This window comes from Neomonachus schauinslandi, chromosome 10 (genome assembly GCF_002201575.2).
Source record: "Neomonachus schauinslandi chromosome 10, ASM220157v2, whole genome shotgun sequence".
NCBI lineage: Eukaryota > Metazoa > Chordata > Mammalia > Carnivora > Phocidae > Neomonachus > Neomonachus schauinslandi.
The window spans coordinates 24,430,590-24,457,011 of NC_058412.1; the positions used below are offsets into that span (position 1 = coordinate 24,430,590).

Here is a 26,422-nt window from a genome sequence, read left to right on the forward strand (position 1 = left end):
TTGCATTTGGTTTCTGGTGTTGCATTTATAGTCCCATGGTAGATACCATAATAAATTAATGAATATATGGACAACAGTGATACATCAGATCAATTTATCTTTGAAATCCAGTTTTTAGGGCACTAGGTGAGTAGTACAGATATTTTTATGATTCCCTTAATGATATACATCTACACTAAAAGGATAAAAGGAAAAAATATTGTGTGAAGGCTTTTTTTTTTTTTTTTTTAAAGTTTTTTTTTTTTTGGGGGGGGGGGGAGGCAGAAGGAGAGGAAGAGAGAAACCAAGTAGACTCCTCACTGAGCGCAGAGCCCACCGCAGGGCTTGATCTCATGACCCTGAGAGCAGACCTGAGCCGAAACCAAGAGTCAGACTCTTAACCAACTATACCACTCAGGTGCCCCAAGACTTACTTTTTTTTTTTTAAGATTTTACTTACTATGTCAGAGAGAGCAGGAGAGCACAAGCAGGGGGGAGGGCAGAGAGAGAGGGAGAAGCAGGTTCCCTGCTCAGCAGGGAGCCCAACATGGGGCTCAATCCCAGGACCCTGGGATCATGACCTAACGCAAAGGCAGACGCTTAACCGACTGAGCCACCCAAGCACCCCAGAGCTTACTTTTTTTTTATTAGAATGTATAATGTCAAAAATACAATTAGTTTTTTTTTTTCTTTTTAGAGAAAACTCGATAAAAGAGAATTTAAGCCAAGAAAAACCAGGTTCTAAAATTATGCAGTTTTCAACAATAGAGTATGCTCAGAAATTATCCTGTCTGCTTTGAGAAGGCAATGCTGATACCTTCAGTGGGGTTTTAGAAAGAAGACAGTGGTAACAGAGCCATGCCAGCATCCACAGAATCTGTTTTTATAAACCTGCCAGATGCCCAGCCCTTGTCTGAGAAATTCAGGTGATAGATGGAATGTCCTCAAATGGAAAAGTTTGAAAAAGACAAGTAATGCAGATGAATTTCAGAGGACAGGATCGGTTGCACAGTTATTTATCCAGCCATAGATGTATGAAATAAAAGTCACAAAAATGATGTTTGAAGATCTCCAGAATGTTAAGAAAACTCTGGGTATTGCTTTAAACACAAATAAAGTATGCATTAATGGCAATGGCGTGGAAAAAGAAATTCACTGTGAATTTGTTCCTGTGATTTTTATGAGAGGGAGAAAAATGTTTAAGGTCAAGGGAGTAGAAAAGATTCAGAAGCATAAGTGATATATCACTGGATATGAGAAGACAGAGGCACAGAGGGGAAGAATCATCTTCAGAGGAGAGGTCCAAGAGCTAGACTGATGCAGCCATTTTATTTCCCTTTCTGCGATTTCTGAAACATACAGACTATTCGAAAAAGTTACACGGCACAACCCCAGAGGTCTTGCTTCTGTAGCTCCCTTCCCCCAGGGGAGCAACAGATGTTCTCACTTGGAATGGAGAAATACCTTCTACCTGTCAGTATTGTTCGGTCTAGAACATTCTTTATACATATGAAGATAATCTAGAATTAACATTTGTGGAAAATGCACCGCTTTAAAGAGAGTCTAATATAAAAAAAATGGAAAGTCTAACCTTCAAGGAATACATAATTCCCCTAGGAGAACTTAAACTATGTTTACCTACTACTTTTAGAGAGATTCAAGTACATATTGCAGAGAGGCTATTTAGTGCACTGGTTTAAAAACATCAGGTTTGGAGCCAGCCAAACTGCTTGTGTCTGAAACTGGGTTTTACCACTGATGAGCTCTTTGAGTCTCAGTGTGCCTCAGTTTCCTCATCCATAAAATAGGATCATTTACCTAATTCATAAGGTTGTCTTGAGAATTCATTGAATTAATGAAAAATGCTTAGAATAGTATCGGGCACATAGCAACCATCAGTAAGCATTTTTATTAAAATTGTTACTCTTCGCATTTGTCATAACTTATATTTTTTTTGTTGTTTGTCCATAACAGTTGGCTGCTATAAAAAGAACCAATTGGGGATGCCTGCGTGGCTCAATCGATTTGAGTGTCTGACTCTTGATTTTGGCTCAGGTCATGATCTCAAGGTCGTGAGATGGAGCCCCACATTGGGCTCTGCACTTAGCGGGAAGTCTGCATGAGATTCTCTCTCTCCTGCCCCTCTCCCCTCACACTGTGTGTGCTCTTTCTCTCTCTCAAATAAATAAATCTTAAAAAAAAAATAACCAATTGTAAATCCTAAAAATTAAAGAGACAATTGCTGAAATAAACTCTGTTAGTAGACCAAACTGAGAATCAAATTAGTGAGGTGGATGATCAAACCAGTGGATTTTCCTTGAGCACAATGTCAGTTGAAAGGAGATGAAAAATATGAGGACAGGTCCAGAAGTTAACAGCTAGCTAGCTAACATAAGTTCCAGATAGAAAGTTAGAATGAAGAGGACAATGTATTTTCCTTACTAACTGAAAGAACATCCCCAGTGTTAAATAAAGACTCATATTGGAAGAATGTAGCAACTGCTGAGCAGAATTAAAGAAAAGAATCCCATACCAAGACTCACACGGGGGAACATTCTGTGAAACCAAGAGTAAACCATGAAAGCTTCCAGAGGGGAAAAAAGATTAGGTTATCTACACAGATCAGATTGATGTCAGATGTCTTAGCAGCCATATTATATGATGGAAGACCGTGGAAAAATAGCTTTGAAATTCTCAAGGGAAAATGATTTGGAATTTTAAGTTTTGTTTTTAGCCAAACTAGCCTCCAAAAAATTGAGAACAAATAAATACATTTTAGGAATGTGAAGACTCAAACATGTTTTGAAAGGAATTCCTTCAGGAGAACTAACAGAAGGACACAAGATAAAAGAAACAGTGATAAGGAAGCCATTGAACTTAGAGTCAAGTCTAAGCAATTAAAATTGTTTCTGTGAGGCATAAGGAATGTATTAATAATAACAATAATAGCAACTTTGGGGAACTATTGGATGATTTATACAGATTTTTAAAAAGCGCAAGAGGAAAGCATAGTTTTTTTGGGGGGGGGGGAGGATTATTGTTTAACTCAATGTTGATACAGTTATAGAAGTTTAAATGTTAAAAATGGAAAGTTGAAAAAAGTTTTAAGGATGACCATTAAAAGAACAAAATAGGGTATATAATTTCCAAACCACTGGCAAACTATTCCATAAAGGGCCAGGTAGCAAATACTTAAGGCTCTGGGGGCAGCCCGTGCCCCTCTGGCCGCTGCAGCACGGAAGCAGCCATAGACCTCTCTGTAAGCAAGTATGTGTGGCTGAGCTCCCATCAGACTTTGTTCATAAACATGAAATTTGAATTTCATATAATTTTCATAAATTGTAAAATGCTCTTCTTGACTTGTGGGCCATTCAAAGACAGTGAGCTGGGTTTGGTCCATAGTTTGTTGACCTCTGCATCAGAGAACAAAGGAAGGGGGCAGAGAAAATAATTTCAACTAAAGACAGAAAAGGGGACAAAGGTGGGCAGAAATCATGAAGTCTAACAAACATGAAACATAAACGATGATGTCAGTAAAGGAAACAACAGTTCCCCTAATAAATGTGAATGGAGTAGACTTTTCCAGTACAGGCAGATTCTCAGATTGGGTACATCCTAAATGATAATAGGTCATGGTATAGCTGTGCGGAACTGTGCTACTTGAAGTGTCAAAACCTGACCACCTTGAGATAAGGGAACAGGGAAGAAGAGTACTTGGAAACTTTCAGAGTGTTGTGACATTGTTATAACCTCCAAGTGTGTGATCGTTGTTCTAGTAATTCATTTTATTGCATTTTACAAAACTGTTAGTCAATAATGGTTTAGAAATTAAAACTGCTTTGAGAAGCACTAGTAGAGAATACAATGCAGGTATCAAAAGATGAAGTAGATCCATATGTATACATGATAAATGAATAAGGCAAATCACAAAACAGTATACAAGGTATGATTTTAAGTGTTTTTTTTTAAATACCAATCGTGTGTGTAATGAATTTTTAAAATGTGGAACAATTCACATCAAACCATTAACCCTGGTTCAACAAAACAGAAGTTATGATTGTTGGACCTGGGGTTGAAGGACATGGAGTATTTTCTTGTTTGACTCTACATAGTTTTGTTTTGTTTGACTTTTTTTTTTTTTTTTACAGCAGTATGTTTTCGTTTATTGTGTAATGTTTTTTAAATATTTTATTATTTAAATTAATGATCTCATGGTCCTTTCAATACTTGGCAATTGAATATCCATATGGAAAACAAGGATCTTTAACCTCTACCTCACACGATATACAAAAATTATTTTTAGATGGCTTATAAGCCAAAATGTAGAAGTTAAAACAGTAAAGCTTCTAGACGAATACATGGAATAGTATCTTAGAAACTTTGGGGTAGGCAAAAAAATTTTTTTTTTAAGATTTTATTTATTTGTCTGAGAGAACGCGAGCACAAACAGGGGGAGCTGCAGGCAGAGGGAGAAGCAGGCTCCCCTCTGAGCAAGGAGCCCAAGGCAGGACTTGATCCCAGGACCCCAGGATCATGACCTGAGCTGAAGGCAGAGGCTTAACAGGCTGAGCCACCCAGGCGTCCCGAGGCAAAAATTTCTTAAGCAAGACATGAAAAGCACTGCCACAAGGACAAGACTTGTAAATTAAGCCTCATTAGTATTAGATGTTAGGTTCATAACAAGACACTATTAAGGGAGAGAAAATGCAAGCTACAGACTGAGAGACGATATCCGGCATATTATGTCTTTGAAACCATTGTTTTCTGTATCTGTGTGTGCAGAAAGTTTGGAGAGGCGCTTCACAAAAAAGACATCAATGGCTGTTTTGCATATGAAAAGGCTCTCAGTCAACATCATTAATCATAAGAGAAAGGCAAACTGACACTATTATACCTGGATTAGAATGGCTAAAATTGGGGCACCTGGGTGGCTCCCACCAGTTAAACGTCTGCCTTCGGCTCAGGTCATGATCCCAGGGTCCCAGGATTGAGCCCCGCATTGGGCTCCCTGCTCAGCGGGGAGCCTGCTTCTCCCTCTCCCTCTGCCTGCCGCTCCTCCTGCTTGTGCTCTCTCTCTCTCTGTCAGATGAATAAATAAAATCTTTAAAGAAAATGGCTAAAATTAAAAGGACCCATAAGACCTAGTGTTGGCAAGGCATAGATAGATCAGTTTAGAAACTCCTCCGTTGCCGTTGGGGGTGTCAATTGGTATAATCACTTCAAAAAAAACCAAAAAAACAAAAACTGTGTACTAAGCCTGGGCATATATAAATCCTGTGCTGTAGTTGCTTCACTCCCGAGTATTCACTTAAGAGAACTGGGTGCTTATGTTCAACAAAAGATAGAAGAATACTTTATTCCTAATAGCTAAGAAATCTCTCAATCAAGAGTATAAGTAAGTTGTGGTATATTCATCTAATTGACTGTTGTACAGCAAAAAGAAAATACTGCTACCTATAATAACTACATGGATGAATCTCATGGACTCAAAATTGAGCAAAAGGAGCCAAAGACGAAAGAACACCTACTGTGTGATTCCATTTATATGCTTTATGGTGAAAGAAGTTAAAATAATGGTTTCCTTGGCGGGGAGGGGGCAGCAGAGCCGGTAACGCAGGGGGGCAAATGGGAATATTCTGGGATGCTGGAAATGTTCAACACCTTAATCTGGATGGTGGCCACATATCATCAAGCTCTACACCTACACATTTAATATCTGCATACTTTACTGTAAGTTATACTTCAATAAAAATGTTTTAAAAAGGGGGCACCTGAGTGGCTCAGTCAGTTAAGTGTGTGAGTCTTGATTTTGGCTCAGGTCATGATCTTAAGGTCGTGGAATTGAGCCCAATGCCAGGCTTCACAGTCATCGGGGAGTCTGCTTGGGATTCTCTTTCCTTCTCTGTCTCAAATAAATAAGTCTTTAAAAAAATGTTTAAAAAAGAAAACCCCAACTCATGTTTTACCTTCTGATATGAAATTGTGTCATTATCATATGCCACATTTTTAACATATTCAAGGGCTTTTTTTCTAGGTCTTACATTCTTTTCTATTTGTCTGTGTAGATGCATTGTTCTGGTTTAATCATTGTTGCTTTATAATACATTTAATGTTTAATGGTGTGAGTCTTTCCTATTTATTCTTCTATTTCAAAATTATCTTGGATATTTTCACTTCTTTATTATTACAGATAATTTTTAGAATCAGATAGCCAAATTCTCACACACCATTATGACTTTGGAATTTTAATTGTAATTACATGAAACTAATAAATTGTAAATTTGGAGATCATTGGTATGTGGGTCAAAGTTCAGAAATATTGTGTTTCTCACCATTTCCTCCCAGTTCTGTAGTTGTCTTCACGTGACTCCCTACAGGTTATTTTTACTTTTGTACATTTTTGTTTTGCTACTGTGAATGGGAACTTTTTTCGTTACATTTTTATGTTCCTTGATGTAAAAGTATTATTATAACTTCTTAATCTCAGTAACCATAATAGTTATTATTTATTGACACTTCGTGCTAAGCAGTCTTACTTCTTACAACAATCCCTATCAGGTAAATACTATCACAGCATTATGCTCATTTTTACATTTGGGGTCAGTGAGGGACAAAGACTGAACAGCTGTTTTGTGGCAGAGCTATGATTCTAACCCAGGCAGTCTCACTCCAGAGCTACCCTGCCTACAAACACTACACTGTGAGCCTAGGTGTCCTCAGGTGAAGGAGAAGAGACATGTAGGAAGGCCAAGTGTGGGATCAAGTCTAGCACTGATGGATATGACTGACAGTACAGTGGGTGAGTAGTACTCGGGTATATAGGAGCAAGACCTATACTGAAGTGGATTTTTTTGTTGAGTGTATGTTCATTTATATTTGTAGACTACAGTATTCTAGTTTGGACTTACTCAAACCAAATAGTCTTAAAATTTTTTAAGTCATTAACAAATGATTTAATGATAATTTTATATATTCCCAGGGTGCCATTGTATTTACCAAATGATGATAGCTATTGTTTTAGTTACGTTCATTGTTTGCAAGGAGCTATCACTTATTCCCTCTAGTTGAAATAGTGGAAGTATATTGTAAAGATACACATGGCTAGAAGGGAGATGGACTCCTGTGGATATCCAAGAGGTGGATCCATATACTGGCCAGCATTTGTGAAGACTAAAAAATGTCTTCTGTTCCAGATTAAAATCAACTAGAGGCATCTCAGCAGCAAGATTTTAAATCTTTACTACAATGTGCCATTTTTTATCTTCCCTCAACTGCTGCTGTTATATTATCTGCTGTTTTGTCCATCTATTTACCTTTATATTGCTGGCGTATTTTCTCCATAGTCCCAGGTAAAATTTCTGACAGAACATTTGATTGGCCATGGTAGTTATTGTGTTTGGGCCAAGTGTTTCATGCTTTATAGACTATTGAACAGACTATAGATTGGCTGAGTCAACTTTACCACAGTAGTCCTAGTCATTTTTGGCCATGGAGGGATGCCTGGTTAGGTAAAACATGGCTCATCTAAAGCTACCTCCTTCAGTAGCAAGGTTGATTTGCCCTAAATATGAAGGAAATGTGATCACAGTATATATTCTGGTTAATGTGTTTAGTACCCCTTACACCTTTTCCCTTTTAAATAAAATCTAAAGTGGCTAGCTCTGAAAATAGTAGTTGAATTTAGAGATTGAGTAGTACAGAAGGGGGAAATACTGAAGGGAATGCTTGTGTACATGACTTGAGAACAATCCCTTGCTTACTGTTCTGTAAGCCTGATAACATGTTATATGTCTCTTGTAGATAGCTTGTTTAAAATGTCTGATTAGGATTATTAAAACTTTGGAGGAGTTATACTGATAAATATTAGGGAAGTTTTTTCCCTTACTATTTTAATAGCTAGGTTTGACTTGAAAAGAGGTTTTTGAGATTTTTGCAAACCAATGAATTTAGCAAACTCCTTTAAGAATATTCTCCAGTATATGCGTTACTTAACCTAAGATCAGTGCTGAGTTCAAGGTATATCATGAGATGCTTATTAGGATAGTAAATAATTCATGATAAAAAATTGAAATATTCAATAATATGTGGATATTAGCAATAAAATTGTATGTAAATGCTTGTTAAATTGGTTCTAGGTTGGGCCATGCAGGCTGCTGCCTATATCTTCATTCATAGGAAATGGAAGGATGACCAGAGCCATTTTGAAGACATAATTGATTATTTTTGTGATATCCGTGAACCACTTCAACTCCTCATATTCCCAGAAGGAACCGATCTCACAGGTAGGTAGCCTGGGATTGAATCACAAAATTTTAAAACATGAAGGAATTTAGAAATCACTTAGCCTAAACCTATTCTTCAGATGAAATAACTGAACACCAGTAAGATTAATGGCCCACCACTAAGGTCATTCACTTAGTGAATCCATAGCACATCAGAACCTAGAATTCTGGTTTCCAGACCATAGAATTTATGATGGACAACCCCAAGAGGTCATTATTATTCATACTTGCCATCCTAGAGCTTTATATTTTAAGTTGCATTATATATTTTAAATATCAGCCTTTTATTTTTATATAATTTTTAAATAATTTTTATGGAACCACAAAATAAAAACCCCCAAATAGCCAGTGAAATCTTAAGAATAACAAAACCTAATTTTAAAATCCCCTTCCTGTTCTGTATATTCTCTGTCCTCTTTCAAGATACATATATATCCATTAGGCCCTTTTTTCTCAACCTTTTTTATAAGAAAAGGATATGATAGTAACCAATTTCATTTATTGTTATTTTAAGTTAATATGTTGCCTTTCTCTGGGTATTTTAAAGCCTTATCCCTAATTAAACAGGAAAGGCTTTGTCCTGTCCTCAAGAAGATTCAGCCACCACTGAGTTGTGGAGGGGACACAGGAGGACATATTTAGAACTTTTCTGTCTTCCCAGATACTAAACTACATACATAAGCCAAGAATGCCAGTGGATCTCAAGGAATTCTTTAAAAGATTAAAAACAAAATATAGTCTTTTTTCCTTACTAAATCAGTGGTTCTCACACTTTTTTAAAGCACAGGTCATTTTTGCAGATGAAGGTGCCTATTGCAGTCTGGGATTTAAGACAGATTGAAGAAGTGTTGTGGTTGAATATTGGCAGGGAGGGATAAGCTTGGACAGGAAGCAGTTCTGTGGAATCCAACTCAAAAGAGCAAAATTTTAAAACTGATAATTCCCTGGTTACTTCAGGAAAGATAGAGCAGAATTTGAGAAGGATCTGGTAGATAAGGTCTGCTGTACAAGAGAAGACAGACTGAAGCAGGGTAGAACTGAAGTCTAAAAATCACATAGTATGGAGGGCTAGAACATGAACTTGTCTTCCAAATCCTCAATACCAGATGGAGGCAACTGAGAGCTACTGAGAAGGACAACCCTTAGAGCTTCAGAGGGGAGAACATACTAGTTCACTATGTGGACATAAGAAATCATGGAACCCAGTACCTACAAAGAGTTCAAGATGAAAAATACAAACTACACAATTATTTAAGTGAATGGGTAGCTAAGCCATACTGTGCTGAGGGAAACATTTACCATTGATACCAAGGAAGAGCTCTTTGACTTATCCGTTACAGATGGAACTGAACTAAATGAACCATGACAAGTTTTATTGAATAGTATTATGTACTAAAATATATGCTTACTACATAGGTTTGATTTTTATAGTGAAGATTCTAAAAGCAGTTGGATCACAGAGGATAATACTGAGGATAATATTGGCTGCATATTGTTTAAGCTTAAAAATATAGGTTGTAAATTAATTGATTCCCAGAGCTACACTATCATTGGGAAGTTCTGATGGACAGACAGCTGTATTTAAATCTTATATTACTTAAGAATGTATAATACTTAAATTTGGGTGTTGAAATACTAGCTATATTATAGAAAGTAATTTACTGAGATGATAGATTGATATTTGTGAATGCCAAAGCGGACACTAAAGAATGGCAACTTTGGAAGTTATTTAGTAATTAAAAGCTAATGGAAAAAAAGCTCTGGGATTGCTGCTACTTTATGGTATTTTAGTGTTAAAATGTTTATACATTAGATCTTCAGAGCCTATAAAATATGTATTTAAAACTTTTTTCAGTCTGTATTTTTTTTCTCAAGTGTCTTTTTTACGTGATGAACTTAACATCTAGTGGCATATTTTCAGGGTCCAGAGTACTCACCATTACATGATGTAGTCGCATATTTTTTAAGTTAAAATGGTATTTACATTTTAAAGCCAACTTTCAAAAGCTAGAGTGTTTGCCAAAAAGAGAAAACAGATCCTGAAGCTTTCAAAGGGTTTTTGGTTTTTGTTTTTTTAAATAGGATTATACAGGTAGTTTTGATCTGGGATAAATGATTATCTTTGAAAAAGCGTCTGTTAATTCAAGGGTGTTTTTAGCTACCACAGTTAACTTGAAACTTCGGATTTTTAAGCCCAAGGGGAATGTTCTATAACCCTCTTTAAGTTCTGAGTCCAACCTGCTTGCACATTTTCAAATTAGTGTGTTTAAATATAACTTTATTTTATTTTATTTTTAAAGATTTTATTTATTTTTTGACAGAGAGACCGTGAGAGAGGGAACACAAGCAGGGGGAGTGGGAGAGGGAAAAGCAGGCTTCCTGCTGAGCAGGGAGCCCCATGTGGGGCTCGATCCCAAGACCCTGGGATCATGACCTGAGCCGAAGGCAGACGCTTAACAACTGAACCACCCAGGCGCCCTTAAATATAACTTTACATATATTTTCTCTTCATATGCTATTGTTGGTTATAACTTTTTTTTTTGGCCTATGGAAATCGTATATGTGAACTTGGGAAATTTAGAAACATAGAGCACAAAAGTTGCTATAATCCCACTGCCCATAAACAAACACTAGTGTAATTTTGGTCCATTGCTTTTGGATCCTTTGGTCACAAATGCACACGTGCACACACACACAAACATATGTGCATAAACACACATAGTTTTAAACAACTGTAAAAATAGAATTACACATTTCTTCGCACTTAATGTTATATTATCTCTCCTATCATTATTTATTCTTTGAAAACATGTGTTTCAAAGGTTGGGCAGTTTTATATTATATTGGTTTATTAGGTAGGGTTGTCCAGAAAAACAGAGCCACTGGGTGGGTGGGTGGGTGGGTGGGGTGTGTGTGTGTGGGGGGGGAGATTGGAGATTGAGCTTGAGAGAAAATGAGATGGGAGTTGGGGATTTATTTTAAGGAGTTGGCTCACATGATTGTGGAGGCTTGGCAAGTCAAAAATCTGCAGGGTAAGTTAGCAGGCTAGAGACCCAGGGAAGAGTTGCAGTTCAAGTCCAGAGGCAGTCTGCTGACAGAATTCTTTCTTGCTTGAGGAGATTAGTCTTTTTTTTTTATTAAAGCCTTCAAGTGATCAGATATGGCTTATTCACATTATGGAGAGTACTCTATTTATATAAAGTCTTCTGATTTAAATAATCTCATTGAAAAATACCTTCACAAAACATCTAGAACAATGTTTGACCAACTATCTGGGTACTCTGGCTAGGCCAGTTTGATACATAAACTTAATCATAACAATTGGTATACTGTAATTTTGAGTTCTGTTACTGTGATTTGGAAAAGAAAGCTTTTCTAGTTTTTAACAATTATAATATTACATGTAATTAAACACTCTTATACATAAAACTTCATTTAATAAATGAGTGCCCTGAAGCTTTATATACAATACAAAGCCCCTACTTTCATGAAGCTTACATTCTATGAGGAAAGACAGAATAAAAAACCAGTCGGTTAACAAAAATATGTCAAGTATTCATAAATGCTGTGCAGAGAAATAAAGCAAGATAAGGACAGGGAGAGGAGTAGATAGGGCACAGAGTACTCTTTTATATAAGGTGGTTAAAAGAAGTCCCTTAATTTCTGTGTAAGTAGAGACTAACTGAACAAAGCAGAAAACATTGCGGGTGTCTGGGTACAAGGCATTCTGGGTAGGGGAAAGAACATCTGCACAGACCCTGAAAAGTGAAAACATGCCTAGCTGGTTTGAGAACACAGAATAGCCCGTACTCTCTTCAGAGTGGAAGGAGTGTTGGCACTGGAGTGTTACCAGCAGTGAGCTGACAAGACAGGAGGCTGTGGTCAGAAAGAGGGAGGCTAGTGCAGTTACTAATAATCAGAGTCCGGGGGTGGGTAGATGAAGGGGGGATAGAAGGAAGAATCTGTATTTCTGTGTGTCTCTGATTATTATCTCTACCTCCCCACATTGTGACTATATTTTTAGAACTACTTGTATTCCCATTCTACAGCAGAGTTCAACTTTGTCGTCAGATCCCCAGAGTCTGTGATGAACTGGAAGAAGAAAGTGAAGAGTAGTTAACTACTTATCTTTGTAGTGTCCCTAGGATTCCTCATTCCATGGAAGGGCCTTCTAGCTGTCTATCAAACACTGTTTTGGAGTCCCATGCCCAGGATATTCTCCTCAAATGAACGTGAGAGGAGCTTATTCCTTTTCATGTTTATAGCCTATACTTTTGTCTTGCTGGGGACTGTGAATATTTAGTTCTTTAATTCGGTTCCTCAATTAAAAAATAGTGTGACACTTTTTAGAGGCATATTCTTTGAATATTTTAGTGTTGTGGAATCCATATATGGTTTTTTGAGGTTTGAGGACTCCATGATCTTAAATTTATTCCTAAGAAGTATGGGTTTATATAGAGAAAGTTTTTTTTTTCTTGTGACTTGGAATAGTCTGTAAATTTCAGGATGCAGCTGAGAGTTGCAGATTCTAACATCTGCTGTCATCAGAAGGTATTTCATGATCTCTCCCAGCAGTTGAGGCCAAAATTCTGAACACTACTTTTTCCAAATATATTTGCTGAATAATGGGTTTGGTTCTTCTTGGAACTTATAAAGTTACCTCATGGAATGGAAAAAGAAGTTTTTGCCAATAATTGGAACATATACTTGATTCTGTAACTATATTCAGCCAAACCATGTTCAGATGTTTGAACAAGATGTGCTAATCATGTGCCCATTCTGTTGGGGAGTGGTTTTGGTTAGTAATATTAGCATGCTCTATGCTTGAGCAAGGCAGACATTTCACGTTGCAATGAAGCCCTAAATTACTAGGTTAAAAAAAAAATGTTGACTTGATATATTTGGTGTATTGGCTACTTGTTTTTTCTGAGTGTCTCGGTCCTTATATTTTATTAGTATCTTAGTTATATTAGCATCTTTTAGTGTTTCAATTTTTATTATGTAAAGACTATTTTATGAAAATTTTAGTTTATTCGTATTTTATTTGTATTTCATTTTTGTTGTACATTGACTACTTTATAAAATCCCTTAAATAATTTTAAAGATTTCAATATGAATTTCAGTAAACAGTTATAAAAAGTCCTATTAATACCTTATTATAAAAATTTCAAAATTCCAAAAACTCTGCGATCTTTGTTAGGTACTAAAGTGTTTGTATCTTCTCATTCGACTCCTATATGCTATATTCAGTAATTACAGATGAATTAACTGCCATTTTATCAAAAAAATCCTCCACTATTTCCTTATCTCACTTGTATTCCTTTATTTTATGGCTTCTAATAGCCTTTTGTTTTGTTTAGAAAACAGCAAGGCTCGAAGTAATGATTTTGCTGAAAAGAATGGACTTAAGAAATATGAGTATGTCTTACACCCAAGAACTACAGGCTTTACTTTTGTGGTAGAACGTCTAAGAGAAGGTAAGCACCCATCTCAAAAGGCTACGTTTTTATGTAAGTGGCAACAATTGTTAAACTTTGTATGTAGCCCTTCAGAATTTACAAAGCACTTTTTAATGTTTTTTTCTGAAGATAAAAGATACTGTGTTTTTATACTAAGTTGACCCCATGCGCTAACGTCTTATTATGTATTCTTTAGAAATATCAGAGATAAAAAATATATATATATCAGAGATAACTTTATAAAATTTTTTTTCTCCTCTCAGAATACAGAAAATAATACAATTAGACTATCATTCCATTTTTAAATTTTTCTCAAAACACCAAAACTGTCTTGAAAGTATCTTAACACTTATACTATTGTTCTTTATAGCTTAAAAAGTATTTTTAATCACCCAACAGATGATTCTGGTTAGTAGGAAGGCAAATACTACCTCCATTTTGTAGTTAAGTAGAACTGGCATCCAGGGAGGTTAGTAAATTTCTGTAGGTGAGGGATAGAATGGCATTCTTCTGCTTCCTAGTTTGTAGCTCATACTACTACCTCATGCTTCCTCAAGAGCCGTGTCTATTGATGGGCATATCAGGACAAGGTGATTCCATTGATGGTATCACATCCATTTAAATGTGTACATTTTCATATTTTTATGTAAAAAAAACAATTATACATCTTATTTGTATGTTTATATATTGATACATACATGTGTTGAGACAAATAACACATATGAATATATATGGGAAAGGAACTATACAGAAACATGAAGTGTTACTAATTTTACAAGAATGATTTAAAGCCCACAGTCACCTAGTGCAAGAAAAACCTTGTTTGCATGTTTCTACTCTCCACTCTGATTTCTACCAAGTCATATTGTATGATGATGACATCTATGACAAATTATCACCCTTATCTGATAATTTCTACATTGTCATAAAACTGCTTGTGGTTAACATGAAAGATGTTGAACCCCATTATGTAAGAAAAGGTATAAAGTTCTTGCATCTTTCCCTAAATAGCATCACTGTTGTTCCTTTAGGGTTTAATGTACTTTAAGGTACAAAGTATAACCTCAGTTAATGAACTCTGCTAGGATGAAGCACCTTTACAACTAAGTACCCATGATTTAAAAAAAAATGTATAGTCAATCCAAAATTACGTTGGTAAACTAAAAATGTTTTCCCTATTAGTTTGGGTTGCTCTTGAAATTCTGTGGTCATAACTGATATGAGATGGACTTGTGGGCTTGATGGTCTTATTGCACATGAATAGTAAGTATCCTTCTATCCAATGAAGCCCCTGCAGAACACAGTTCTTCATGCCTATGGAATGGGTCAGAGAGGCACTGAGACGTTCAAGTGGTGATTTTTTTTTTTTTTTAATGTGGTACCGTTTAATTGTGGCATCCAGCTTTGGCTCACCCTTCTCATTCAACAGTACGTTTTTCTATTTCCTCGCTAATCTGATGGCTTATAGTATTTAATGATTTCTGTAAAGGTATTTCTGACATCATGGAACACATTCATCTACTAGATTTCTCTGTAAACACAAGCATGCTGTTGGAACACATCTTTTACTAATAAAGATCTTCCTAAATGTAGGCAGGATAGTAGATTATCTTATAGTGGATAAGGATGTATCTGTAGAGCTCTCTGTTTTGAAATCTGGAAGATATTTTAGTAATGAGCTGATTTATAACTTTGGGGAATGTGTATTACTTAGTCATCACTCAAAGCACTAGTCAACAACCACAGTGTGTAATTTTTCCTGCTAGAACTGGCAGCTGATTCCCCCCCCCATATCAGAAAAAAAAGAGAACTACAGTTAGATGTTTCTGTTTACTTCAGTTAGAAAAGTAGGATATCTTATACACTATATAATAATAAATATGATTATGATTATAATAGTAATAGCAGCTAACATTTATTGAGCATTTACTAAGTACCAGGCATTGTGCTAAGTATCTTGTATGCATAAGATCAGTTAATCCTGACAATAACCATACATGGTAGTTACTGTTACTAATAACTTGTAGGGCAAAACTGAAGCAGAAGCAGGTGAAAAAGCTTGTCAGTTATTGGAATCTGGTTCCTCTGACTGAATATCCAGTGCTCTTTCTACTATAAACTTGGTGCCTCTTGTATTTGTAGTATGATTTTAGTTAACAGAATCTCCAAATCATAAAGCACTTTGGTAACAATAGTGAACTGGATGGTTTTCCTCAAAAAAGAGTTTTAAAAAGAGAAAAAAAAAAAAAAGTGAAATGGCCAGATCATGGAGGGATGTGGTCCCAAAGGAGGAGATTATGGTTCTGCCTAAGATAAGGGTAGCAGGCACACCTAAGGAGGCATCAGGTGGAGAGTCAAAGTCAGCTCCACTCTCAGGGAGCAGGGGGTGTTGTCAAGTGAACACAAACAGTATCATCAAGGAGCAGAGGTGAAGAGGACCTTAGAAACCATCTAGTCCAGAGTACCCTTCCTAGAAAAGAAATTGAAACTCAGAAAGGACCAAACCCAACTTTCTGATCTTTAGGTCCCTGAGATCTGCTTTTGATAATCAGTTATGGGAAAAAGAAGCGCTCTGTTAAATGGCCATTATAAATAAATTATTCCAGTGGAATCCTAGAGACCATGTATTAAAATGAATTATCATAAAGTATCATCTTCGCTGCTCATGAATATAACTAAATTCAGTGTTGCTGACATCTGTTTGGCAATCAGCACTAATAAGCGCATGAGAAGTTTAGGACATCAAGAAGCTAAGGATGAAGTCTTACCAAGAAGAACTGAATAAATGAAAATGCAAAACGAGGAAAGTAGCTTCTGCGCCTCTGTTCAGAATATATTTCACTGAGATTAAGAACATTTAGAAAACACACACTTATCCTGAAACATAGCACACATTATATAACGTTATACAGCTGTGTCGTTTCTGTAGTAGTAACTGCAAGAAATTTACCCTGAGTACCTTAAATTTCACCATTAATGTGCTTGCTTTACACTTTTATTAGATCACAACCTTCTTGAAGGTATGGCATGTTCTGCACATAGTGACTCAATCAGTATTAGTTGAGTTAAATATTTTTTCTTTTATCTGAAAAATAAGACAAGCATAGTGTCCTAGCATGTTCTCCTCAGTATATATTAACACTGATAGATCTCAGTCATGGATGATTTTAGGTGTACCTCTAATCACAACCTTTCAGTATGATTATGTAAGTTTTTTCAGTACTAGATTAATCCAAACCCAAAAGGAATTTTCTTTTTTTTTTCTTTTCTTTCAAGATTTTATTTATTTGAGAGACAGGGTGAGTGAGAGAGGGAACACAAACCAGGGGGAGAGGCAGAGGGAGAAGCAGACTCCCCACTGAGCTGGGAGCCTGATACAGGGTTCGATTCCAGGACCCTGGCATCATGACTTGAGCAGATGCTTAACCGACTGAGCCACCCAGGTGCCCCCCCAAGAGGAATTTTCTAACTTAGAGGAAGAAAGGCTTTTATATGAGAAAGTTTTTTTTTTTAATTGACAGCTATAATAAATTTATCACAATTTTAAACTTGTAATTCATTCTCACCAAAAATGAGTTAATATCATCATCTCTGGTGCTTCATCATTTTTAACGATAGCTTTACTCTTCTTTGATTTTAAATAAATAAAGATTTGGTCCCACCATTACTTGATTTTGTTAAATGTTTTGTAAGCAATTACTGAGCTGTAACCATGCAATAATTACTTTCACCATTAGGCGGCACAAATGTGTACATTTCAAACAATCTGAAGTTAGGTTGAAATAGTTGGGGGTGAGACTAAAACACTTAATATTTGTTGTTTAAAATATGACCTTGCCGGGCGCCTGGGTGGCTCAGTTGGTTAAGCGACTGCCTTCGGCTCAGGTCATGATCCTGGAGTCCCGGGATCGAGTCCCGCATCGGGCTCCCTGCTCCGCGGGGAGCCTGCTTCTCCCTCTGACCTTCCTCCCTCTCGTGCTCTCTGTCTCTCATTCTCTCTCTCTCAAATAAATAAATAAAATCTTTTAAAAAAAAAAAAAATATGACCTTGCCTACAAGAAGTTTATAGTCTTCATGGGTAGTAAGAATACACATGGAAAAAATCTTAAAAAATTGTATTATACAATATAATTACATGCTAAATTTTATAGTATATATAAATGTTTTGCTGAATAATTATAGGAGTGTTCAGTAAAGAGAGATCATACAGTGTTGAAACACTTCACTTCTTTAAGAAGCTGCATCTCCCTTGGACCTTGAAGACTATGTGTGATTTGGACAGGCAGAAACAAGGATGGCTGAGGGCAGGATAGGAAGGGTACAAGAGAGGGCATGGACTTTGGGCCAGTAGCAGGCTGAGCAGTAAACAGGCACAATGAATGTGATCCAGCTGAAGACTTGTACTGTAGAATAACAGATAATAGTTAAGAAGGCTGTTTGGAGCCATTGTTGAAAAACTTAACTCCTGCCCACAAAAAATCATGTTTTTAGTCATATATTTCTAGCTGAAGCCATTTCAGGCAAATCACCTCATATGTTAAGGCTCTGAAACATCACATATATTTAAGTTTTGGGTTTTTTAATTCCAAGTAAAATAATCCATACTTTATTTCTATCTTTTTTTTTTTTAAAGATTTTATTTATTAGAGAGAGAGCGCATATGAGCAGGCAGGGAGGGGCAGAGGGAGAGAGAGAAGCAGACTCCCTGCTGAGCAGGATCCTGAGATCATGACCTGAGCGAAAGGCAGACGCTTAACCGACTCAGCCACCCAGGGGCCCCTAAAATAATCCATATTTTAATCTATGTTTAGCTCATATGCCTAAAGTCTAAATATGAAAGATGCTTTCTTTCTACTAATCTAGGATACAGGGTTAGTCACTAAGGGAAAAAAAACTCCCACTAGGTAATTGGATCAGCACATCTGATCGAACTCTTCAGTCTGTATTCAGGGAGAAAGAATTGCTTACTGAACCCCCAGATTACCTGTATAGTATCTGGTAGTCCTATGTTTGGCTCCCTCATTTTGGTCTACAGTAGTTCTCATTTGTTCCAAGAAAGTTGGCAGTTGCCTAGAAAGTAAAAGCAGTATGCCATAGATAGCTCAGTCTTCAGTGTTTTCAGACTGTTTTAATTTCTTGGACTTTCTGCTTAGTGCACTACTAAGCATGACTTGCCTGTAACAAATGTTATAGTGAGGGACCAAAGATGGCCAGTAGGAGCCATCACTCTCTGTGGCTCACATTGCATTTATCCTAGTTGATGAGCCTCCCCCAGGATTGCATTTCAGTGACCCTTCCTAACAGCTAGCATATTCTAGCAGGCCAGGAAGAAAGGCAGACAGACAAACTATTGAAATATTGGGTGCATTAAATGCCATGCACTCTGACTTTTTCTTGTGACTTTTTATTGCTGAAAACTATGAAAAAGGGTAAGACCTTTCCCCTCTGTTAAAAAAAATGTAATTATACAGTAGCTCTTTGACATTTGCTAGAATATTTTCTAAAACCTTTTCCGTTTCCCCAAATTTGCCAATATCTCTGTAGCATAGCAGTTGACTCTCTTTTGAGCCTGTTTTACAGAGTACGAAGCTTTTATCTATTTATGGTGATGAATAGAATACGACAAACCTAAATTAAATTTGGATACTGATCAGTAGGAAAGCACATGGATCAACTAAGTGACTTGGTCCCACACATCACAAAGCAGAAAGGATTTAAATTTGCCTCAGCAAAATTATACGTGATTACATGTCAAAGACCTTTGGAGCCTCTCGGGTCGAATCTCTGAATGCCATGGTATGCCTTTAGATCTTTAATTGCATTTCTGTTGTTTTCTTTATTCATTTTAGTTCTCTTTAGCAAAAAATCTGAGCTGCTCATTTAGGACAGATCTTGGCATTGTGTTAATGAAAACAAGTCATGACAGCCTTAATGAAAAGTGACAGAAGCCCTATGTTCTGTACATAAAAACAACCATCTAACAAGTACCTACCATGTGCCAGGCACTGAGTCATTCACGTGTTTCTCTACCCTGCCCATGCAGTGGTAACACCCAGGGAGCTATTTAGAACATAGATGCTCAGGTCTGGGCTCAGAACTGCTGAATGAATCAAAGTGTGAAGGTGGAGTCCTGAGCTCATAGCTACCCCACTAGTCATGTCCTACAGACCACTTCATTTTTGTGACTGTGCTAGGCAACGCTTTGCCCCATGCCAGCCCTGAGGAGACAGACTCACTTTAGCAACTTTCCCAGGGTCACATGGCTGCTGAGTGGTACATGGTTTCAGCTCAGCTCTATTTGATGCCAAAGCCCATGTTCTTCCCACTATGTAGTAAGTTAACAGTTTTTCTATGCCAAATGCTACAAAAATGTAATCTTTGTAGGGTTTGTTTTTTTCTTTTTTTTTTCTCTTTCCAAGACTGCTCCCTGGTACCCTTGGCTATACTGTGCATTTTATTTAGACAGAAAAATATGTCAAGGGTTTCCTTTTTGTAAAGCACGTCCTTTATTTTTCTGGCTCCTATATTTACCGGCTCCTCCTCCATTTCTCTAATCCTTAAAACAAAGAAACATGACACTCATACTATCTGTCCTTTCAAATTGTGGTTCCGTTTTTTCTTTTTTTGCCACCAAGTCTCAAAAAAATAGCCTGATGACCTGAGTTTTCTCAGTACTAGCTCACTTCCTATAAATACAGGATATTTATTATAAAAATATATTTTTTATAAAAAATTGGAAAATTAATTATAAAGAAGAAAAAGGTACCCATAGTCTGGTCGGTTACTTCTCAGAAGTACTGGTGCATACCTTTTGACAGAAACTCTTGTGTTTTTCCACATGTATTCATATATAGCAAACCAAATTAAAATCAGAATATTTTGCTTTAGAAAGTTTTAACTTATGTTCATGTTTTCTCATTATCCTTAAATAATTTTTATAAGTATATGTTAATATATGCATATATCAGATAGAAGGACCACTATTTATTAAACTAGTCATCTATTCAAAGTTAAAACCTCTTCCAATATACCACCCTTATAAATAATACCAAAGTATGCATAAATCTCTGTAATTCTTCCCTTGGGATATATTTCCAAGTCTAATTACTGAGTCAAAGAGTATACATTTTTTTAAAGGTTTTAAAAAATTTTATTCCTACTCTGTCCTATTTCATTCGGCCCCCAAATTCTATTGATGTTGCCTTCTAGAGAGACATCCCCCTTCCTCCGTTTTCACAGGCCTGAATGAATGGGATCCCATTACCTCTCCTTTTTACTTGCTGGTTTTCTGACTGATCTGCCTCTAGTTTCTTCTTTCCTAATCCATATTGCACTCAGCTTTCAGTTGTTCTTCATAAAGAGTCACTCTAACGTAACTGTGTATGTGCTTATTTATTCAGAAAATGTTTTTTGGGTACATACGTTGTTTGGCTTGCTGAGATACCAAGACAGCCCATTCCTTTGAGTATCATAAGGTTTAGAAAACAATCATAATGCAGTGTCATAAGAGATATGAATAGAAACTATCTTGAGGACATAAAGAAAGGTTAGTCTCTCTTTACCTATAGTGACACTGAAGAGGTGGCATATGAGCTGAGAATTAAATAATAATTGGTATTTTCCAGGGAGGAAAGGCATTTAAATATTTGCATTACTTCCATATTCCTTGGTCAAAACTTTCTATAATATATTTCCAATCTACTTTTTAAATTTTACCACTCAGAACCCCCTTCAGGCCATGCGAGCCAACCTATATGAATTAATTGACTATTCTTGACTGTGCCTTATGCTTTCTGAATTTTGCCTCTGGTTAAGTCCGTCCAGGCTAAAACCTGCAGTGCTTTGCTCTTTTCTTTAACCTCTGAATACTATTCTTCCTTTAATGATCTTCTTCTAAGCGTCCATTCCTATTTCCCCTGGCTGGCAGTCATCTGAACTGAGCATCTTTCTTTTTCCTCTCTAGTAGGGCTCAACATAGAGGACCTTTTACTAATAGCTGCTCTAATACGTTTTATTTCTTAGCTTCTTAAAAGGACAGCAGTGGCCATGTCACCTAGACCATTAGGGCAAAGATTTTATTTCTCAGTCCACTGAATACCTTTCCGTCCGTATCTTACCTCCCCTCTTAGCAATAGCTGACACTGTTGATTCTTGTTGAAATACTCTCCCCCTCTGGGCTTCTCATTTTTTCTCCTACATCTCTGGCCACTTTTCGAGACTCTTGTGCAGGTTCTTCCTACCTAGGTCTCCATTCTGTGTCTAAGTTCTTCATAAGGCTCTCCTGGGTTCCTTTTTTCTCTCACTGCACACATTCTCCCCTCTCCTGGGTTCCTTTGTTCTCTCACTCCACACATTGTCCCTGGCCGTGTCACTCAGGTTGGTGGCTTAAATGATCCTCCATATGCTCATGGCTCCTGAGTCTAAATCTTCTGTTCATAAAGCCCTTCCTTAGTGTAGAGCTTTGTCTCTTTGGAGGTGCTGTCGGCACTTCATCTTCAGTGTTGAAAATGAACTTGTCATTTCCCCCTAAACTGCTTTTCCTCCTATATTCCCCACACCGCAGAATGCTGGTGGTGTTATGATGATAATGATAATAATGGCTAAGATGGAGTACTTAAATGCCAGGAGTGTTCTAAATGCTTCACATGAACTCAGTCATTTAATTCTTAGAGGAGGTTTTATTATCATCTTCATTTTATGCATAATGAAACCAAGATACAGAGAAGCTAAATAATAGCCCAGGGTGTCCACCTTTGAAATGGCAGAGCTGGGAATCCAGCTGTGGAGCCTTTGCCTTAACCAATATGTATCATTGACTCACTCCAGTTACAATTTGGGTGTCATTCTTGGATCAACCCCCTCACTTTTCTTGCAGACAGTGAAATCCCAACCAGTGCCTTTGGGTTCGGTCTCTTCGTTGTCTCTCAGGTTCATTCTTTTCCTTCTCACTGCCATCATATCTCCCCTGAACTATCATACAGTGGCTCAGCTGATCTTCCTAGTTCTGGGCTTGCCTTAACCAGTCTTTTCTGCACATTGAACTGGAACGTCAAGCCTTTTTCTAAATGAGGGTGGCAGCATGCTAAGTTAGGTGCTCAGGCTCTGGAGTCCAAACATCTGGGTTAGAATCCTGGCAACACCAGAATGAGCAGTGTGTCCCTCAGTGAGCCTTAGTTTCATCATCTGTAAAATGGAATAACAACAATGCTTACTTTTTAGGACTCTTGTAAGGATTCAGTGCAGTATATAAAGCACTTAGCACAGTGCCTGGAAAAGAACTAGCACTCAGTAAATGTTATAGTGCAAATTTGATTGTGTCAGCTTCTGGATGAAACTTGTCCCGGGTTTCAGAATGCTCCAAGGTTAAATTTGCTTCAACATGGTTTACCAGGCCTTCATGCCCCAGCCCTTGCTTACCCTTCTGGCCTCTCTCTCATCTCCTTTGTCGTCTCTTTTGTCCTTGCCTTCCTGAACTGCTTCCCACTCCCAGAGTGCACAGTACTCCGGAACCTTCCCAGGGCATAGCCCCTCCTACTAGCCTGTAGGTCACAGCTTAGCTAGCAGTTCGTTCAGGAAGCCTTCCCAGCTGTCTTAGACTTCTGTGTTCCCCATATGGGTGCTTTACCTCCTATACGTCTGCCCTGTATGTTTTCGCTACTGTCTTATTGTCTCTTTCATCTATTAACTTTCAGTTTCCTGACCTTTAGAATCCAGTCTGTCTCATTGACCATTTTTATCCCCAGGCTTCAGCATAGGCCTAGCATATAATCCTCTTTAAGTTTTTTGAACCTATCAGCTAACTGGCTGATGTATTTTTGTACCCTGCTATGTTCCCATGAAGATATAAAGTGGCCCACATAAGTATGTTGGCTACAATGACAGCAGCACCACAATATTAGAGAATTAAAGGGTAAATAAGGGTGTGAGGTTGGTATACAAAGTATGTGTTACAAGGTTAATATATAAAATATATAAGATTCTATGTTCCTATAAAATACGGGTCCATAAATTGGCTCTGAGCTTTCTGGCACCTTCTCTAGAGGGAAACTGAATGGTATCATTGACAAGATCCATAAGATTAAAGCAAATCACATGCTCAGAAAAAGTATGACCATTTCTGAAGGACTTGGGAGAAGGGTCTCCTGTGGTTCCTCACAGAGGACATTGTGCACTATTGTGACCAGTGCCCTTACTGCATCTTTGTTAAATGTCCCACATAGGGGCGCTTGGGTGGGTCAGTCGGTTTAGTGTCTGCCTTTGGCTCAGGTGATCTCAGGGTCCTGGGATCGAGCCCCGCATCAGGCTCCCTGCTCAGTGGAAGCCTGCTTCTCCTTCTCCCTCTGCCTGCCACTCCCCCTGCTTGTGCGTGTGCACTCTATCAAATAAATAAAATCTTTAAAAAATTAAAAAAAAAAAAAAAAGTCCCACATAGCCTCAGGGCGTCCATCCACATTGGCTGAGAGGTGATTGAGAAAGAGCAGTTCAGCGCAGTCTCCTAAGAGGCCAGAACATCAGGCTATGTATGATTTAGAGTGTCTCAACTCTAAAGGTTGGGAGAGCCTGCACATCTTCAACCCATTCTCCATGAATGGGGTTTCACTCACTGAGATTCAGGTGAGAAATTGTTCACATTGCAGTTTGATTACTCTTCCTAAAGCATCTGTTCTACAGATACCTTGTAGTTCGAGTTGACGTATGGGGTCGGGGGCTTTTACTAGTAGGATTCTCTTAGGGACATTGAGGAGCCTACTGAGTGAAGCCTCCTATGTGAAGTAAAGGCAACCTCACCTCTGAACTGAGGTGGGCCAGTGTGTTTCTCACAAGACAGCTGGGATTTAGGTTTTTGTGTGTCCTCTGCAGTGCTTAACAAAATGGTGCCTTGCACATCAGTGGACCATTGCCCAAAACTCAGTCCCTATCTGGCCTTTCTGGACTTACTTCTTGCTGTGTGATTCCTTGCCCTCTCTTCAGTCCAGCCATATGGAACATACTTTTCTCATGCTGTTCCTTTTCCTAAACTGTCCCAGTCATCTGGGTATCTCCTGTTGATTCTTCAAGATAGTTCAAATGACTTTTCAACTTCACAGTCCCCTGACTTCTCCAGGTTATTGGGGTTCCCTCTTCTTACTCTCATTTATGCATTTGTCTTAATCACTTCTTTCATTCTCTTTTATAATCAGGTTTTTTGTTTTGTCTCTCTCTCCCTTGGACTCTGAGCTCCTTTAGGGTAGATAACTGTCTCATTTATTTTTCTATTTGAGCTCCTAGTGTGCGGTCATGAATATTACAGGTACTCAGTATATTTATGGTTTGTACAAATTTTTTAGATGATCTGATTTCAGCATCTTACATATGCATTGCGTTTGCTTATCTTTGCACATCTGATTAGTAATGCCCGTACCACCTTCAGGCTAGTGATCAGTCACTCAGCAGATACTAACTCACATGGACCCTTTCATTGCAGTAGAGGAGAGATTTATGACAGTGCTAGAGGGCCACATAAGGCAGGTGTACAGTAATAAATGCTGTCTTAAGACAGTTTTCTTTTTTTAATTACCAAAGAACAAAAGTAAGGCTGATTTTTTTATTGTTATTGTTCTTTTTAGATAACTTATGTTTTTATAAGGGACATAACAAGAGCATGTTATTTTTAACTGAACAAGGTCTTGGCATTTGATCATGTAAAAAATCAGTATGGAATTGGGGTTAAGTAGGGTTTCCCAGTTTATTAGTAGTTCTCTCCTCAGTGAGTTTCAGATTCTGAGATGGTGCTAAGGAGACAGTCACTGCAGCCTAGGGCCTCTCTGTACTGTTTGACTTAAGTAGGGGGAAAATCTTGCCCTGGGGCTACCTACTATTTCTCTAACACCAGCCAGCTGTGATAAATGCTTGCTAGTGTGGAAGGCAGGCCAGGATGAAAATGAGTACATATTTTATGGCACCATTAATAAAGATTATCAAAATATATATTCTTAGTATTGGTTAGATTATCGTTTTCATAGGTGAGTGAAAATTATATACAATGGTATATTTTACTCATTCAAAAGGCTTATCTTTGCCTAAATATTGATGCTCTGTTACAATGTTTATATTGTTTTCTTAAGAGTAACGTGCTGAAAAATGCTTATAACTATGACACTTACAAAATGTTTATTTTAAAATTCACCATGGTGGAAGATGCTGTGTAAGTAAAATTTATGGAATTGCCTTTGAGTGAGAACTTTCTGCAGACTGTACCCCGATTGCGAAGAATATTGTTACATACATTAAAATGTTCTTTCGGTTTTCCCTCTGAAGGCACGGGGGAGAGACACAGAGCAACAGTAGAGGACACGGTAGTTGTTCCATCCGTCACTGGGTGGCAGCTACACATGACATCTGTATGTCCTTATCATGTTGTATTGAAGCAAATGAGAAGATATTCAATGCAAATGTAGTATGGATGTAACAATATGCTTTTGTTTCCCCTGTTCATGTGAAAATCAAATTTATTCTCCTGGAAGTTCAGTTGTTGGCCTGAATCTAAACCCTCTGGGATCCTTGAATCCAGAAATGCATTTTAACAGGAACTTATGACTGCCTTTTGGTTTTATGTAGTATGTAATTTCTTTGCGGATGTGTTATATTTCTTTTTTGGGTTTGTCCAAAAAAGCTTTACCTTGTTTCTCCTTTATTCTGGGCATGTGTCCATTGCATTATTTA

At 37.5% G+C, this 26,422-nt stretch overlaps 1 protein-coding gene across 1 annotated transcript in view; it reads left to right on the plus strand.

Moving 5' to 3' along the window:
- The window catches only part of LCLAT1 (lysocardiolipin acyltransferase 1), a 194,307-nt gene that overhangs the window by 108,562 nt on the left and 59,323 nt on the right, over positions 1–26,422 (plus strand). The window contains exons 4-5 of the mRNA XM_021697361.1: positions 8,115–8,261; positions 13,622–13,738. Coding sequence (XP_021553036.1) covers positions 8,115–8,261; positions 13,622–13,738 — 264 coding nt within the window. The remainder of the gene's footprint in view (positions 1–8,114; positions 8,262–13,621; positions 13,739–26,422) is intronic.